General features: G+C 29.3%; 1 protein-coding gene across 8 annotated transcripts in view; it reads right to left on the bottom strand.

Annotated features, from left to right (window-relative positions):
* The window catches only part of LOC134721676 (GATOR2 complex protein WDR59-like), a 42,720-nt gene that overhangs the window by 14,926 nt on the left and 13,094 nt on the right, over positions 1–14,700 (bottom strand). For 2 of the 8 annotated variants that reach the window (XR_010107907.1, XR_010107906.1), the window contains exons 13-23: positions 14,324–14,485; positions 13,991–14,080; positions 13,498–13,663; positions 10,105–10,165; positions 9,600–9,735; positions 8,725–8,876; positions 7,932–8,013; positions 7,459–7,571; positions 6,762–6,903; positions 4,223–4,274; positions 2,898–2,952 (exon numbers count right to left, since the gene is read on the bottom strand). Coding sequence is in view for 5 of the 8 variants with exons in the window: in XM_063584829.1 (XP_063440899.1) it covers positions 2,898–2,952; positions 6,762–6,903; positions 7,459–7,571; positions 7,932–8,013; positions 8,725–8,876; positions 9,600–9,735; positions 10,105–10,165; positions 13,498–13,663; positions 13,991–14,080; positions 14,324–14,485 (1,159 nt within the window). In the remaining 3 variants the exon portion in view is untranslated. The remainder of the gene's footprint in view (positions 1–2,897; positions 2,953–4,222; positions 4,275–6,761; positions 6,904–7,458; positions 7,572–7,931; positions 8,014–8,724; positions 8,877–9,599; positions 9,736–10,104; positions 10,166–13,497; positions 13,664–13,990; positions 14,081–14,323; positions 14,486–14,700) is intronic. The other 6 variants (XM_063584830.1, XM_063584832.1, XM_063584829.1 and 3 more) reach the window with 3 other exon arrangements.

Genomic DNA, 14,700 nt, shown 5'->3' with positions numbered 1-14,700 from the left:
ATGCCTTTTCTTTGTCATATTTTTTTGTGGTGTTTGGGTTTGTGAATTATCCTACCAACTCCCTAAAAAAACATCATAAAACAAAACATTGCTATATTAAATAAGCAACAAATAGCAAGCAGAAACAAATATCAAAATGAACTAAATATGACAAAAAAACGATATCATTACACATCACATTAGTGGTATTTTTCAATGAGGCTTAATAGATTTTGTAATCAGGTGTCACAGTACAAATTCAAAATAAATTTGAAGGGAAATTTTATACATGTTTGACAATTTAATCAATGTGTTGTAAAAATAAAAATATATCTAACTGATTAGAGCACATTTATTTACATGAATTAGAGCATTGTGTTACAATTTTTGTCAACAATTTCTTTCTTTTTTTTTTTATGAATTCTCAATTTGGAGTTGTGTTAGCAAATTACTAATAAGTGATTTCACCAACTGATTAAAAATACCACTTAAATGCAAAAAACAACTACATAAAGTTTGTAGGATTTCACTCTGCTATATACAGCAAGTTTGTGAAACAATTTTTTTTATTAAATATACATCATAGAACTGAAACATCCAAATAATATAGCATTTCTCATTCAGGAACAGTCTAAATTTGGAGGGAACTAAATAAAATAGAATTAACGACAGAAATATAACAGAAAGAAATCTTGAATATACAATAAGTACGGGACAACATACTTAAATATAAACATAACATTTAGTTCATGCTGGATAATGTAGCTTTTAAACTTCAGGTTGACCAATCATTTTCCCCCATACAAAATAGTCGAAATCAAAGGTCATGTTGATAAATGGTGTTCAAAATTTAATAAATTATTTTAACCAGAGGTGAAGAAATAAGAAATTAAAAAATTGAAATATGCAACTCAACAAATGCCAAAAAAATAAATATACTTCTTTTTACTTACAAATGTAGTATCTAAAGTTGTGAAGAAGAAATAAAAAAGTTCCATCTAGAAGCTGTAAAGACTTAACTTGCTCTCGGAATTCTATGAAAAAGGCCTAAATGTTTCAGGTGAGCATAATTTTGGCCAAATTGGTCTTTGATTTCAAAAGAAGTAATTTTTAAAATTTCAGCCTAAATTGGGTTAACTGGTATATCATAAATTATGGTGTCAAAGAGCAAACTGGTCAGTCGAAGAAACATTCTTTGAATAATTTTGATTTATACAAAAAGGAAACATGGATATAAATAAAATGATATATCTAAACACACCAAACTGTTATTAAATGTACATGTTTTATGTACACATACATGACAAAATCAAATTCATAAGACTATTTTTTTCATATGGTGAAAAACTCAAAATACCATCTTCAAAATGGAATGGACTGAAAAGCTTAATTTATGCGAAATTATTACTAACAGTGAATAAAATTACAATTTCCAATTGTGTTACACTTGCATTTTCATTACTTACACAGCATTGAAAAGTTCAAAAAACTTTTTTGATTCCAAATTTTTACATAGAGAGAATTTGATATAAAAAAAAGTTTTATATTCAAACTGCAAAATTTTCTAAATTATGAATAATTATTTAATGATTAGAATAATGAAGTAAACATCAATTATGTTATAATGGAAAACAAAGATAGCCCTTACAAAGGATCAATCAAAAACCAAAAGTAGAATAAAGACAGACAACACCAAGGCCAAAAAATAAAAAAAAACGAACAGACAACATTTGACACATAAAACTATAGATTGAGTTAAAGAAATCCCATTAAAACATGGGTGAACTCAGGTGCTTCAGAAAGGCAAATATATGCGTAAGAATTCTTTGAAAGAAAGATCAATTAATGTAAAAACTATAGGTTAAATAGTCTTATGAACTTTAATTTAGCATATACCTGTACAACAATTCACAAGTGCTACTTAACACACTACATGTATTTAGTGATTAAAATTTTGGCCGAACTGGTTGTTTGCTCAATTTTGATTTTAAAATATAAAAATTCCAGCCACATCACTTAACATGCTAATGTGTTTCATATTACTTAAGTTTTTATTCCACTTATTTTCTATGTGTTCTTCTGGTAAAAACTCTTTTCTTCACAGACTTTTTTTTTAGATTTACAAGTCAAAATCTGTTCAAAAGATCTTGTGATGTGTTTTTGTTCATGACTCCTGGCCTGCAGTCATAAAACTTTCGAGTATATTTTTGTACTCATACTCGAAAAATCAACCAATCAAAATGCTGGATTTCATGTTTCGAGCATGATGTTTATGCTGCAAGCACTGAACAAAGTTTTATGACTTCAACCCCTGATGCTTCTTCACTTTTTAATTATTCTTGCAAGAATTTTCCATTTTACAAGATTTCAGCTTAAACTTGCATTTTCTATTAGCAGAATGCTTGAACAGCAAAGCCATGGTAAATTAAACTATATGACAATGGCAAAACTTTTATCAAAATTTTAAAAGGAACAAACTCCTTTTTTTTATTTTTTTTTTTAATTCATATTTAAACAAACTTTCTAAAAGAATTCTTGCATATAAAACTAACAAAATTCCTGTTTTTGATAATACGTGATAAACTAAATTAAACTGTTTTAGTACAGATAAATACATTTATTTTTCAGTTTGTTTACCTAATGTTTGTCCTCGCTGCGATATATATAACATTTTTGAGCTGATGCGGCATAAAGCAACCACAATTCAATCAATCAACTTAAGTTGCCTTATCTTGTAAAAATTTGCAAAGCTCAAAATTATAACAAACAACCAGTCTTTAAATGGTCAACCTGTTAATGGAAAGCACCAGAGGGACACCAAATGAAGATCAAATCAAAAGCAACAAAATGTTTGACAGACATACTAAGCTAGTAGTTATATTCAGCCTTTTTTATGTTATTTGGTAACACTGACTTACTCTGCAAGCCCTTCACAAGGTTTGACATGGAAGATACCGTATGATATGGGTTGTACTGAAGAAAAAGAAATCGGACATATTCTTGTCAATAACGATTTTTAATATTCATATTATTTATTAACTCACACCCAAATAATAAACTTTCTAAACAACCATTTTGAAGTAAGAATTAACAGGTTGTGAAATTAGGCATTTAAAAGTGATAAAATGCATATGTATAAATATGTATATGGTATTATCTGCAAAAGAGCAAAAAGTTAGATTGTATGCAGTCAAAACAAGATTGATCAGTAGTGCATTTAATATTTATGAAATTAGTGAGCTCTTTTTTAATATTGCACAAGAAAAAGCAAGAAAAGATTGAAGCTTCAAAGCAGTAGGAGTGACGGCAAACACAATTATACCCTAAAATATTAACTCACAAGAAGTTTAAAAATTAAAATGGTTGTTTAGAAAAGCATTAAGTAAGAAGTCAGTATTTTGAAAGCCACAGCAGAAAAAGAAAACAAATATGTAAATGATGGACATTTTTTTGAAAAAACCTTCACTTGGCTTTAATCCACACTGACAACTTGTAACCCCTCTGTTTAATGCAGCTAAGTGTAATTTACTGAACTATCCCATAACCAATTAATATGATTATTTTCTGTTTATTTTCCCCTAACAGGCAAGCTGTGACCATTTTTTAATTATTTTTTTTCTTAAACAGGTATTCTTAGGCCCAGTAGGGTAAAAATAAACAGTAAATAATCCCTGAAAATAAATAGTTTGATACAAATATTAAGAACTATAACAAATAGGGAACTTAAAGACTAAATAGCCACTTTCTATACTGACTTCAACAACAGTTCTTGAGTACCAAAATAATGAAATGTGGTTGAGCTTGAGTTTATGATTAATGAAAAGAAAGTTGAAATTGGAACTGCATTGTATCCGTTAAAATCAAAACAAAACATTGCAAATATTTAAAAATAATAAACGCTTACTTTTTTCCCAGAAAATTAAAAATTCAACTTTTTTTTATCTTTTCTAAGAGATTTTTAAGGTCAAAATATTGATAAAACTGGAAACACATTTCTTTCAAAGTCCTTGACAATGACATAAAAAGTTTTTAATTCAAGACGTCGTCAACTGAACCAGTATGGAAATGTCTAAATACCACAATTTTTAGCCATAATTACAATTTATATGTATAAATGAGGATTGTTTTTCTCACATCAACCTTCAATCTTTTCTTTTTGTATCAAAATTTTTAACAGATTGACTGAAGAAAGAAGAGAAGAGAAAAATAATCCTACCAGTAATTCCCGCCGTGCAAGACTTACGTAAAACATTCCAGCCGCTGTCAGTACTTCCCAAAGAATAACTAGCTTCATTCTAGTAAAGAGATACCAGGCACAAACAACGCTGTTTTATGATATTTCTTAACAAATCACTGTTTATATTTTGTGTTGTAATGCATTTGTATAAATAAATCTTTTGAATGTTTGTTAAATGACATCTTTTTTTATGTTTTTCTTCTTATGCAAATGGTTAGCATAAAATTTCATATACATATCTCTTAAATTGGAATAAGAAATCCAAAATTATAATGCTCAATTAAAACTTAATTTCAAGTGAAATTAAGTTTTTTGGCAGAGACTTATAACTCTATTTCTTTTCAAATTTTCAGATGATACAAACTTAAAAAAAAAATCTATTTTTTCTTACAAGCATGTGTGCAAAGATGTCAAATCCTAAAGCGTAATAAGCTCCACCGATCTCTTGGCATTTTCACTTTAACATTGACTTAAAAATATACTGTAGTGTAAAAGTATCAATTTTTATTGCATCCATTTTTCATGATTGTATTAGTCACAGAGAAATTATTTTCATGGTTAACTAAAAAGTCGTGTGCTTTGTATACATCTTTTTTTGTGGTGTTATTTTCACGTCTATGTGAGTTTGAAAATCAGTACACTTTAAACATTAATACTTTTACAGTAACTTATAAAAATTCACCATTTAAGAATCTTAAAGGACCATTACAATTCATGAAAAGGTACTTCTATAAAATCAAAGTCCTAATCAGTCAGCACTTCAGGGTAAAGTTCAAAGTTCTTTATTTTCAAATTAAGGGCCCCTGACGGGACATAATGACAACAATACACAATACATTACATTCATTTTGCAGCGGGAACTGAAAATTAAACATTGCAATGTATTGAACATTTGCTTTTTATTTCATGCAATCTATACCCAAAAAAACATTATTATTTATTATTGACTTCAGAAGTAAGTTGTTGAGAATATTCTAAACCAATGAACCAATCAATATGTTCTGGCAATACTTTTGAAAATAATAACCACAATTCATTTGATTCCAAAATGGTGAATTTTAAAATACAATAAGTAAAGAAGTATATAATATTCCTATCAAATTGACACTGGCTCCAATATATAGATTTAGATGTGCATTCATGAGTAAGTTCCAAATTGTCATGAAATGGTATCACTGTAATAGCATTACATATTAAATTATCATCAGTTTTTTACATATCTTGGGATGAATTCTTGTCTTAAAGACATGTCTTATATATAAAAAAAAAAGCTATTTATGTCGTTCATTAAAGACTTAAGGGCATACGATACAGTTTTGATCCTGTATTTACAAGTTTGTGAAAATTTGCATATAGGCTATTTTTTACCTGATTAAATCAAATATGTAATACAATATATACCTCCATGTGCTACTTTTTGAGTAAAATGAGGTCGAATTTTTGTATATTTGCTCAAAGTGCAGATTTGTGGCCCTAATTTCTTTTTCTAAAGAAAGACATAACTTTTTTGTTATAAAAAATAAACACAAATTGTTTTTTGTTAAATAATCGGTAATTTCTGTATTTTATAAGTATTTGTAAAAAAATTATGCATTTTTCATTCAGAAATAACTCATATTTATCAAATGTTCATAAATTGAGGAAAATTTGTCATTTTTTGCTGCATGTTTATCAAAATTAAAAAAAATCCTCTATTTACAGTTTTATAAAATTTGGGTCACATAATCTTCTTGCAAAATGAAACAAATTGCTGTTTTGAAAAATAGGGGTCCATGAACTCGTTTTCAAATTAAATCAGTTTGAATGATAAAAATCAGTCGAAAAATGCATCTTTTCCCGATATGTCACAGTTTGACGTCGCGAAAAATAACATTATACGTTAGTAACGTCATTACCTCCCCTGTAACTGTATGGTATGCCCTTAATTTAATGTCTTTAACCATTTCTCAAAGAAAAACATAATTTATATCTCAGACATGTTTTTGATAGATATTATTCATGTCTTATAGACAGGTCTAAAAACATAACATTGTCTAAGACACTGACAATAATTTCAAATGTATTTTGTATTGGAAAACAGAAAAATACAAGCTTAATCTGCATATATTCATTCGAAATTCTGCAACTATTTTGGAATAGTTGATTAAATCTTCATCAAATTATGGGAATTTAATTTTCATTCATCTCTCCTTTAAAAAGGGAAAACTTGTTATTTTCTGTTTTCTGTGATTTCTTATTCTGATCCACCAGCATAAATACACTTTTCTTAACTGTGGATTCATAATTATTTGCAAAGTACTAATTTTTGTGGATTTCAAGAGAATATTGTAGACCAAGAATTAAAATGATTCTACAGTATTGTTGCAGAAATTTTGAAATCCACAAAATCAAATATGTATATTTTTTTTTAAATCCACAAAAAAAGGTACCTACTAAAATTGTGAATCCACAGTATTCATGACTTTAAAAACATCCATATACATGTACAACTATTATTTTCATAATGATGTTTAAATATTTACATGGTAGGAAATTTTGATCTTACATTTGGTGGTGTTGAATATTCTACTGATATTGACTGCTGTGGTTTGGGTGGAGGTGGCGCCATCAACTCCTGACCATTCCAGAACACACAACATAACATTGCTAATGTCTGTACATCTCTCAGCTTTATATAATATTCCATTCTGTCAAAATTAAAACAAACACCATTATCAAGGGGGAGTGTTGTATCTCTCACCTTTATGATTTTAAGTTTAAACTTATCTAAATCAGCAGTATTTCTGTCAAAAAAACTTTAAGTGAAGCTTCTCAGTTAAAAGTGGAGTCAATGATACATTATATTTGTGTGAATTTAGGAATTGAATATTTATACTAATGAGCACAAGATTTTATTACATGACATGTATTTACATTTCCACTTTTTTATTTTTACAAGCAAAATATATAACATATAGATAATTCCTGAAAAATATGTTCATCTTCAAAGTAGGCAATATGTCAGAGTCTATAAATCCAACAAACATATAAGTTTCTGGAAATAAATAACTCTTGTATAGATTATCATCTTCAAGCTGAATATAGTAAAAGAATGTACAAGGTTGCACTTGTAAATATAACTGTTTTGCAAACTACACCTTTCATAGTAAAATTGGCACAATTTTCACCATAAGAAGGGTTCCTATGGGAAAATGCATTATCTATATTAACAGAAATGCAATCTCACAACAATTATTACTTACAATGATTGCATAAGTTTTCTACCAAAAGGATGTCGACCCCAGGGAGGTCCCTCATCTGGGTCTTCAGAGCACTGAAGTCTTTTATCAGCAGTTAGTGCCACCAATGACCACAGCTAGAAATAAATACACCATCAATATAAGCAAGGTAACAACTTACCTCTTTAATATTTAAAAGAAAACAAACAATTTGCAAAAATAACAGAGAGAAAATATATTTTTCTTTTGCAAAACTAATTCTTTATTACAATTTACAACTTTAGTTTCAATGTTTTTTTCATTTGCAAAACTATTTTTTATTACAATCTCATCCTTTATCTTTAAAACTTTAGTTTCTTCTACTTATGTCTTTCTATTAAAAAAAAATTTTTTTGTTCAATGCATTTAAGGCTATGCTATTTACAAAGTGATACAATAAGAACAGTATTACATATTCTTTTAAGTTTTTCCTCATTATTCATTGAAGAAAAGTTTACCTGAACCAAATCTTTTCTACCAACCGTGGCAGCTACACTGGTATTGTGTTTACACATTGTAGATATATCTGACTGATTAATTCTGTAAATACAATGAAGTATATTAAACAACTCCTGTCTACATAAAGGAACAAACTACCTATTCTAATTTTAATGATGTTAGCAGAAGATATTTTTATTTGAACTGACTAGAATACAGAATGTGTCCATAGTTCACAGAAGCCCCACTCCCACTATCATTTCTATGTACAATGGAACATAAAATTTGGTTCAAAACTATAATTTAGTATTAGAATTTGAAAGATATATAATATTGTAAGGAACATGTGTACTAAGTTTTAAGTTGATTAGACTTCAATTTAATCAAAAACTACCTTGACCTTTAACCTGAAGCGGGACAGATGGACAAATGTATGGACAGTTAAACAAATGGACACACAGACCAAAAAACATTATGCCACTAAATTAGGCATCAAAACAGTAAAATTGGTTAAAACTAGACTTTTAATAAACTATAACCGTACATTACAAATTATCAATAGTGTGCAATTTCTGACTTGGTACTAGAATCCGAAAAAGACAAGAACACAAATTGTAAATTGTCTTGGCAACTTGACTTATTGTGATTGAACTCGTGTTGAAAGTCTGTAAAAACAAGAATGGAAATAGGGAGTATGTCAAAGAGACAACACAGCAAGAAAATATGAAAGTTGTACTTTAAATATATATTGAGGTTGGTAAATTTAAGAATGGTTTCAGGAATGGACCTGATTATTAATAGGACTTTACTTACATGTAATGTTCTCCCAAAATTTTATGCAATGCTAAAAGTCTACTACTGTCATAGATTTTAACTGGAGCGATATTTGGTTTCTTGGTTTCTGTCTCTCTAACATCAGCACTATATCTCTTTCCTGAGGCTCTATTCTTCTTTGGACCACTTTTCTATGATGATCATGTACAGAAAAGACATCAGAATTATAAGAAGTATGTAATTGATATTCAAAAATGTGAAAAATAAAAACAAAATTTTTATTTATGTATAATGTTGCATTTTAAAAATATACATTAAAGCATTCATTGGAAGGCAAACATTTATCATTTCCATGTAAAATGGTTTAAAAGTTATCACTCTTTTTGGGATAATAAAATAACTTTGATTTCATTGATATGGGTTTCAATCTTCATATTTAGAAGAGAAATTGTAGTTTCAATGGATAATCAGTTTTGTCTATAGTAAATTAATATATTATATTTAAGCATTTCAATTTGTGGCTCATCTGCATCTGCATATGCAATTTTCATTAATTGGTTCACAGCAAACATCAACAAATCGACAATAGGCAGCATCCTCCATATGAGAACATCAACATCTTACATCAATGCAACTGAATCTGCTACTGAACATTATGTGATAAAAAGTACTGTAAATTCAGCTATTGTGAGGAATTTTCTCTGGAGTTTCAGTATTTTTGTTATTTTTACTTTTTCATAAAAATAATAAGACTGAAAAATATCACCATGTTAAGAACACACATTCTGATATTTGATACATACATTTATTTCAAAAATCGCAATGATTAATCTTGCATTTTTGTCCATTCTTCAAAAATCACCAAAATGAATGCACACAGTAATTTCTATATTAAAATAACCATATTTACTTACATAGTAATATGTAGCAATAGTTATGTCAGGTTGAGCTGTTGGAGGACTACGAGAATAGGCAGCAAAATTGAATGGAACTGTCTGATGTGGACGCATCTTGTTTTTCTGAACTAAGCTGTTTAAGTCAGACATTGACCTGAAAATTTAATTTAAAACAGCAGTTAGTTAAGGGCATATTTAGTTAATATTTTACCTCAAAAATGATATAGAACTTTCAAGCTTAAAACTTGAACGTTTTTCATCTTGGTAATTTTATTAAAAGGAATATTATTTCAATCTTTAATAGCAAGAAAGTATAAATATATAAGAGATAATTATTTTTAAGCAATTGACAATTTCTTATTACTATCTAACAAATACTTTTTTCATAGGTGAAAATAAATATGAGAATTGAAATGTGTATTCAAAATAATTGAAACCTTATAGCCTAATTCAATTTTGAACTTTAAATAGAATGGACCATATGCTTGTGTTGCCCTGAGATTGTCCTCACACAGTAACTTACTTTGGTGTATAATCTGAACCTTTTTGTGCTTCTTTTGATCTTCCAAATATAACTAGATAACCTATAAAAACATTAATAACAAGTTTAATGCTGTCTGAAAATATGGCCACAGACCACAATTAATTCCTCTATTAGTTCTTTATAACTTTTTGTCTCATTAAAAAAATTGGACCTAATCTTTTTGTCAAATTTTTTGTGTGTGTAATGTATAGTACTAGTCCAAAAACATATCCAAAATTCAGAAAGATTGCTCTAATGTAACTTACAAATTTAGCCAATACACATCCATACCCCTATGGACAAGTCAAGAGATGTTCCGAAAACTGAAAATATTACCTTTTTGCACTTGACCTTATCACTCTTTCCATATTAAAATAGTTAAAATACCTTCAACAAAAAGTTATTTCACCTCTCTTCTTTAAGAATAAAGAAAAAATACACTATAATTAAGGGGAACTATATTCGTGAACAACGAAAAGCAGGGTCATTAATTGTGGTCTTGGGCCTATTAGGGGCCAAAAACTTGACCAATTCCAATAAAACTTGGCATGATTTAAGCTTAGTGTATTATAAGTCAGTTTTACAAAGTTTAAAAGCCATATGATATATTTTATAGAAAATGTGGCATTTTTTATATCTCAACTTTGGTTGCTGAATTGAGACGTTGAAATAGAAAAATTTCAACTTTCAAATTTTGGCTTCAAAAATTTCCCCAAAACACCAAATTGCACTTTTTTATGTCTCCATGTATAAGATATTATATATTCAAAGTAAATGATAGCATACTTAATGTATGAGACTTATACAAATTTGACAAAAAGTAATTTTATATGTGCCTATGCCAAAAAATAGAGGTTTTCAAATGAAGCGAGGCCTTATATGAAATGCAATATTTTCCACTTACAACAATTTTCTGAAGTTGTTAAGTTAAAACAAAACATTTAACATATCATAAATGTTCTTTTCATGTAAATATAAGTTTCAAAAAGCATAACACATGAGTTTTACATGGTATTAAGCAATGTCAAGCTTAAAATAACAAGTTGTCAATTTAGGCCGTTCCCTATATTTCCATATTTAATTGCATATAAATGATATTGGAGATGGAAATATGCTTCTTTTTGCAAAAATCCTTGCTGAGATATGATCAAATTTGAAGCCTGGATGTAACAAGACTGTTGCTTTTAATTGTATATGTAGAAAGTATGGTCTGATGCAAAGTTTTTTCAATTTACTGTTAAAACCTGCATGGAATTTCAGTCTTAAAATGCCAATATTTTAACCACCAGCCATCCAGCAGAAGAAAATAAAGGTATTCTGTGAAACAGACAAGTTTAAACAACCTGTAATAAGTGCTTTTCATATAGATTCAGTGCAATCTGTTTAAAGAAATACAATTTTAAAGTGCATAGACCTAGACTATTAAAACAGCACATTTTATATGACAAACCCCGAGGGTATCACCAGCCCAGTAGTCAGCACTTCCGTGTTGACATGAATATCAATTATATGGTCATTTTATAAATTTTCTGTTTTCAAAACTTTGAATTTTTCGAAAAACTAAGGATTTTCTTACCCCAGGAGTAGATTACCTTAGCCGTATTTGGCACCACTTTTTGGAATTTTGGGTCCTCAATGCTCTTCAACTTTGTATTTGTTTGGCTTTTTAACTTTTTTGATTTGAGCGTCACTGATGAGTCTTATGTAGACGAAACGCGCGTCTGGCGTATAAAATTATAATCCTGGTACTTTTGATAACTATTTACACCACTGGGTCGATGCCACTGCTGGTGGACGTTTCGTCCCCGAGGGTATCACCAGCCCAGTAGTCAGCACTTCGGTGTTGACATGAATATCAATTATATGGTCATTTTATAAATTTTCTGTTTACAAAACTTTGAATTTTTGAAAAACTAAGGATTTTCTTACCCCAGGAGTAGATTACCTTAGCCGTATTTGGCACCACTTTTTGGAATTTTGGGTCCTCAATGCTCTTCAACTTTGTATTTGTTTGGCTTTTTAACTTTTTTGATTTGAGCGTCACTGATGAGTCTTATGTAGACGAAACGCGCGTCTGGCGTATAAAATTATAATCCTGGTACTTTTGATAACTATTTATACTCTTTTTATGCTTTTATCCACTTTTCCTTGTGTTCAAAGTTCACAAATGAGTAAAACACATGAAATAAATACCACAAACACAAATAGATATCAGAAAAAAATTGTCAGAGAAAAAATAAGGATGCTGATTTTGCAAAAATGTTGAAAAAAGTGAAAAAGCTACTTTTTGGGCATATTAGCTGAAAAGTGACTTTTATACAAATTTCTATCAAATAAAAGTGGAAATCATTTCTTCTCATATAGTTTGACAAATCAATACCAATAGATCATTCAGAGAAGTTGTCAAAGTATAAATTCAAAATTTGCTGAAATGCACCTCTTAGGCCACAGACCACAATTAATTCCTCTATTAGTTCTTTATAACTTTTTGTCTCATTAAAAAAATTGGACCTAATCTTTTTGTCAAATTTTTTGTGTGTGTAATGTATAGTACTAGTCCAAAAACATATCCAAAATTCAGAAAGATTGCTCTGATGTAACTTACAAATTTAGCCAATACACATCCATACCCCTATGGACAAGTCAAGAGATGTTCCGAAAACTGAAAATATTACCTTTTTGCACTTGACCTAATCACTCTTTCCATATTAAAATCAGTTAAAATACCTTCAACAAAAAGTTATTTCACCTCTCTTCTTTCATTTCCACCCCATAAAAACTAACAAATGAATGAAAAAGGCAAAGAAAAAAAATAAAGAAAAAATACACTATAATTAAGGGGAACTATATTCGTGAACAACGAAAAGCGGGGTCATTAATTGTGGTCTTGGGCCTATTGACTGGTTGAACTTTGCTTGATGTCCACTGGCAAATATTTCATACTGTGATTAGTGAGCAAAGTATATATTCAACCAATCTAATATGTTATCTTTACTGAAATATAATTTGATGCATGTTGTCAGAAATATGTTGCCCTCATGCTGTCTTTTGGGTGTTTTGTTGTTGGGTTGCTGTCTCCATGACAAATGTACCCACATATGCTTTTGTTAATAAATTAACCAAGCAAGGTTAAAACTGAAGAATGCCTTTGATAGAAATAAAGATAACATAACCATGACAACAAAAATACACATATGAAGATTTTCCAATGGGCTCTTTAACCAATGCAATGTGATTTTTTTTCATAGATTTATTGATTTCACATGTTTCAGGAATACTCGAAATTAGCATGTATCATACCCAAAACCACATCTATATAATATTCGGTAAATATAAAAAGAAAAATGTATCAATTGTTTTAGATTATTTTTTTTGTTTATAACATTAAAATACCTGCAGAGCAAAATCTTGCACCACTAGTCCTAGGAAATGGAATGTGAGAATCCAGTCTGGATCCAAACTTGACAAAAGGTATATCTCCTCGGGAATAAGGTAAATAGAAAGGAGAAAAGGCTGGCAAATTTTCTGTGTCTGGTGTTATCCTTTCTTCTGTCTGAAACTGTTAATAAAGTGTTGAGAAACAAAAAACATAATATATTTGTAAGAAGACTGCTATTTTGAACATAAAATAAATGATAAATAGACAATCATTTTTTTCAGGGGTGGATCCAGCCTTTGTTAAAAGGGGGTTTCCAACTTATATGTCCCTATTCAAATGCATTGATCGTCAAAATTAAGAGGGACTTCCCCCCTCCCCCATCTCTCAAAAGTCAATGTTATATTGGAACTTAAAAGTGTATTCTAGTTTTTATCGATGGAGGAAGCCTTTCTGTAGGGCAATTATGAGCAATATATACCTGAAATTATATTCCTAATAAATACTTACTGACAATGAATCTAGTGTTGTAGAAAACTGTCTCAGTAATGGTTCCAAACAATTCCTTCTGGCATGTCTGTTTGCTGTATCCTTCAATACCTAAATTAAACCAATATCTTGTATTAAAAAATATCTCCAAATAATTTTCACAGCTATACAGTTGCAAAATTATATACAATTGCCAAATTTATAGTTAACAAATACTATTCATTTACGAAAACAATATTTCTAAATTTATCTACATGCAAGCAACTAACATTTCCCGAAACCTCAAATATATCTACCCAATTTAAAATGTCAGATATTTTTAAATATAGCTCTCTCAATAAATTTTTACAGTACCTTCAGCAATCTCAGCATGACATTATTATCCACCAATATATCTGTGAATTCAAAGAAAGGCACCCCATGTATGGGATAATGATTGGGGAATGAAATGACAAGCTTTAGACTGTTATTCCCAATCATCCCTGTTACTTTACAGGTTCTGGTACTGACATCCAGCTGGAAATAAAAATCACATTCTATACTGACAACTGACAATGTATATTTGTTCTGTCTAACAAAATTTCCCCCCGGAAACTTTTTGTTATAAACAATGGCATATGTATTTCTGTGAAACAAATATTCTTTACCTTTTATTTTATTCTTAACAAATATTACAGACTATTTTATTTTTGAAACTGTGATAATGCAGGAAAGATAAAACAGTCCTTTCA

The sequence above is a fragment of the Mytilus trossulus genome, chromosome 6 (genome assembly GCF_036588685.1).
Source record: "Mytilus trossulus isolate FHL-02 chromosome 6, PNRI_Mtr1.1.1.hap1, whole genome shotgun sequence".
Classification (NCBI taxonomy): Eukaryota; Metazoa; Mollusca; class Bivalvia; order Mytilida; family Mytilidae; genus Mytilus; species Mytilus trossulus.
This window is presented reverse-complemented; position numbering and strand designations above follow the sequence as displayed.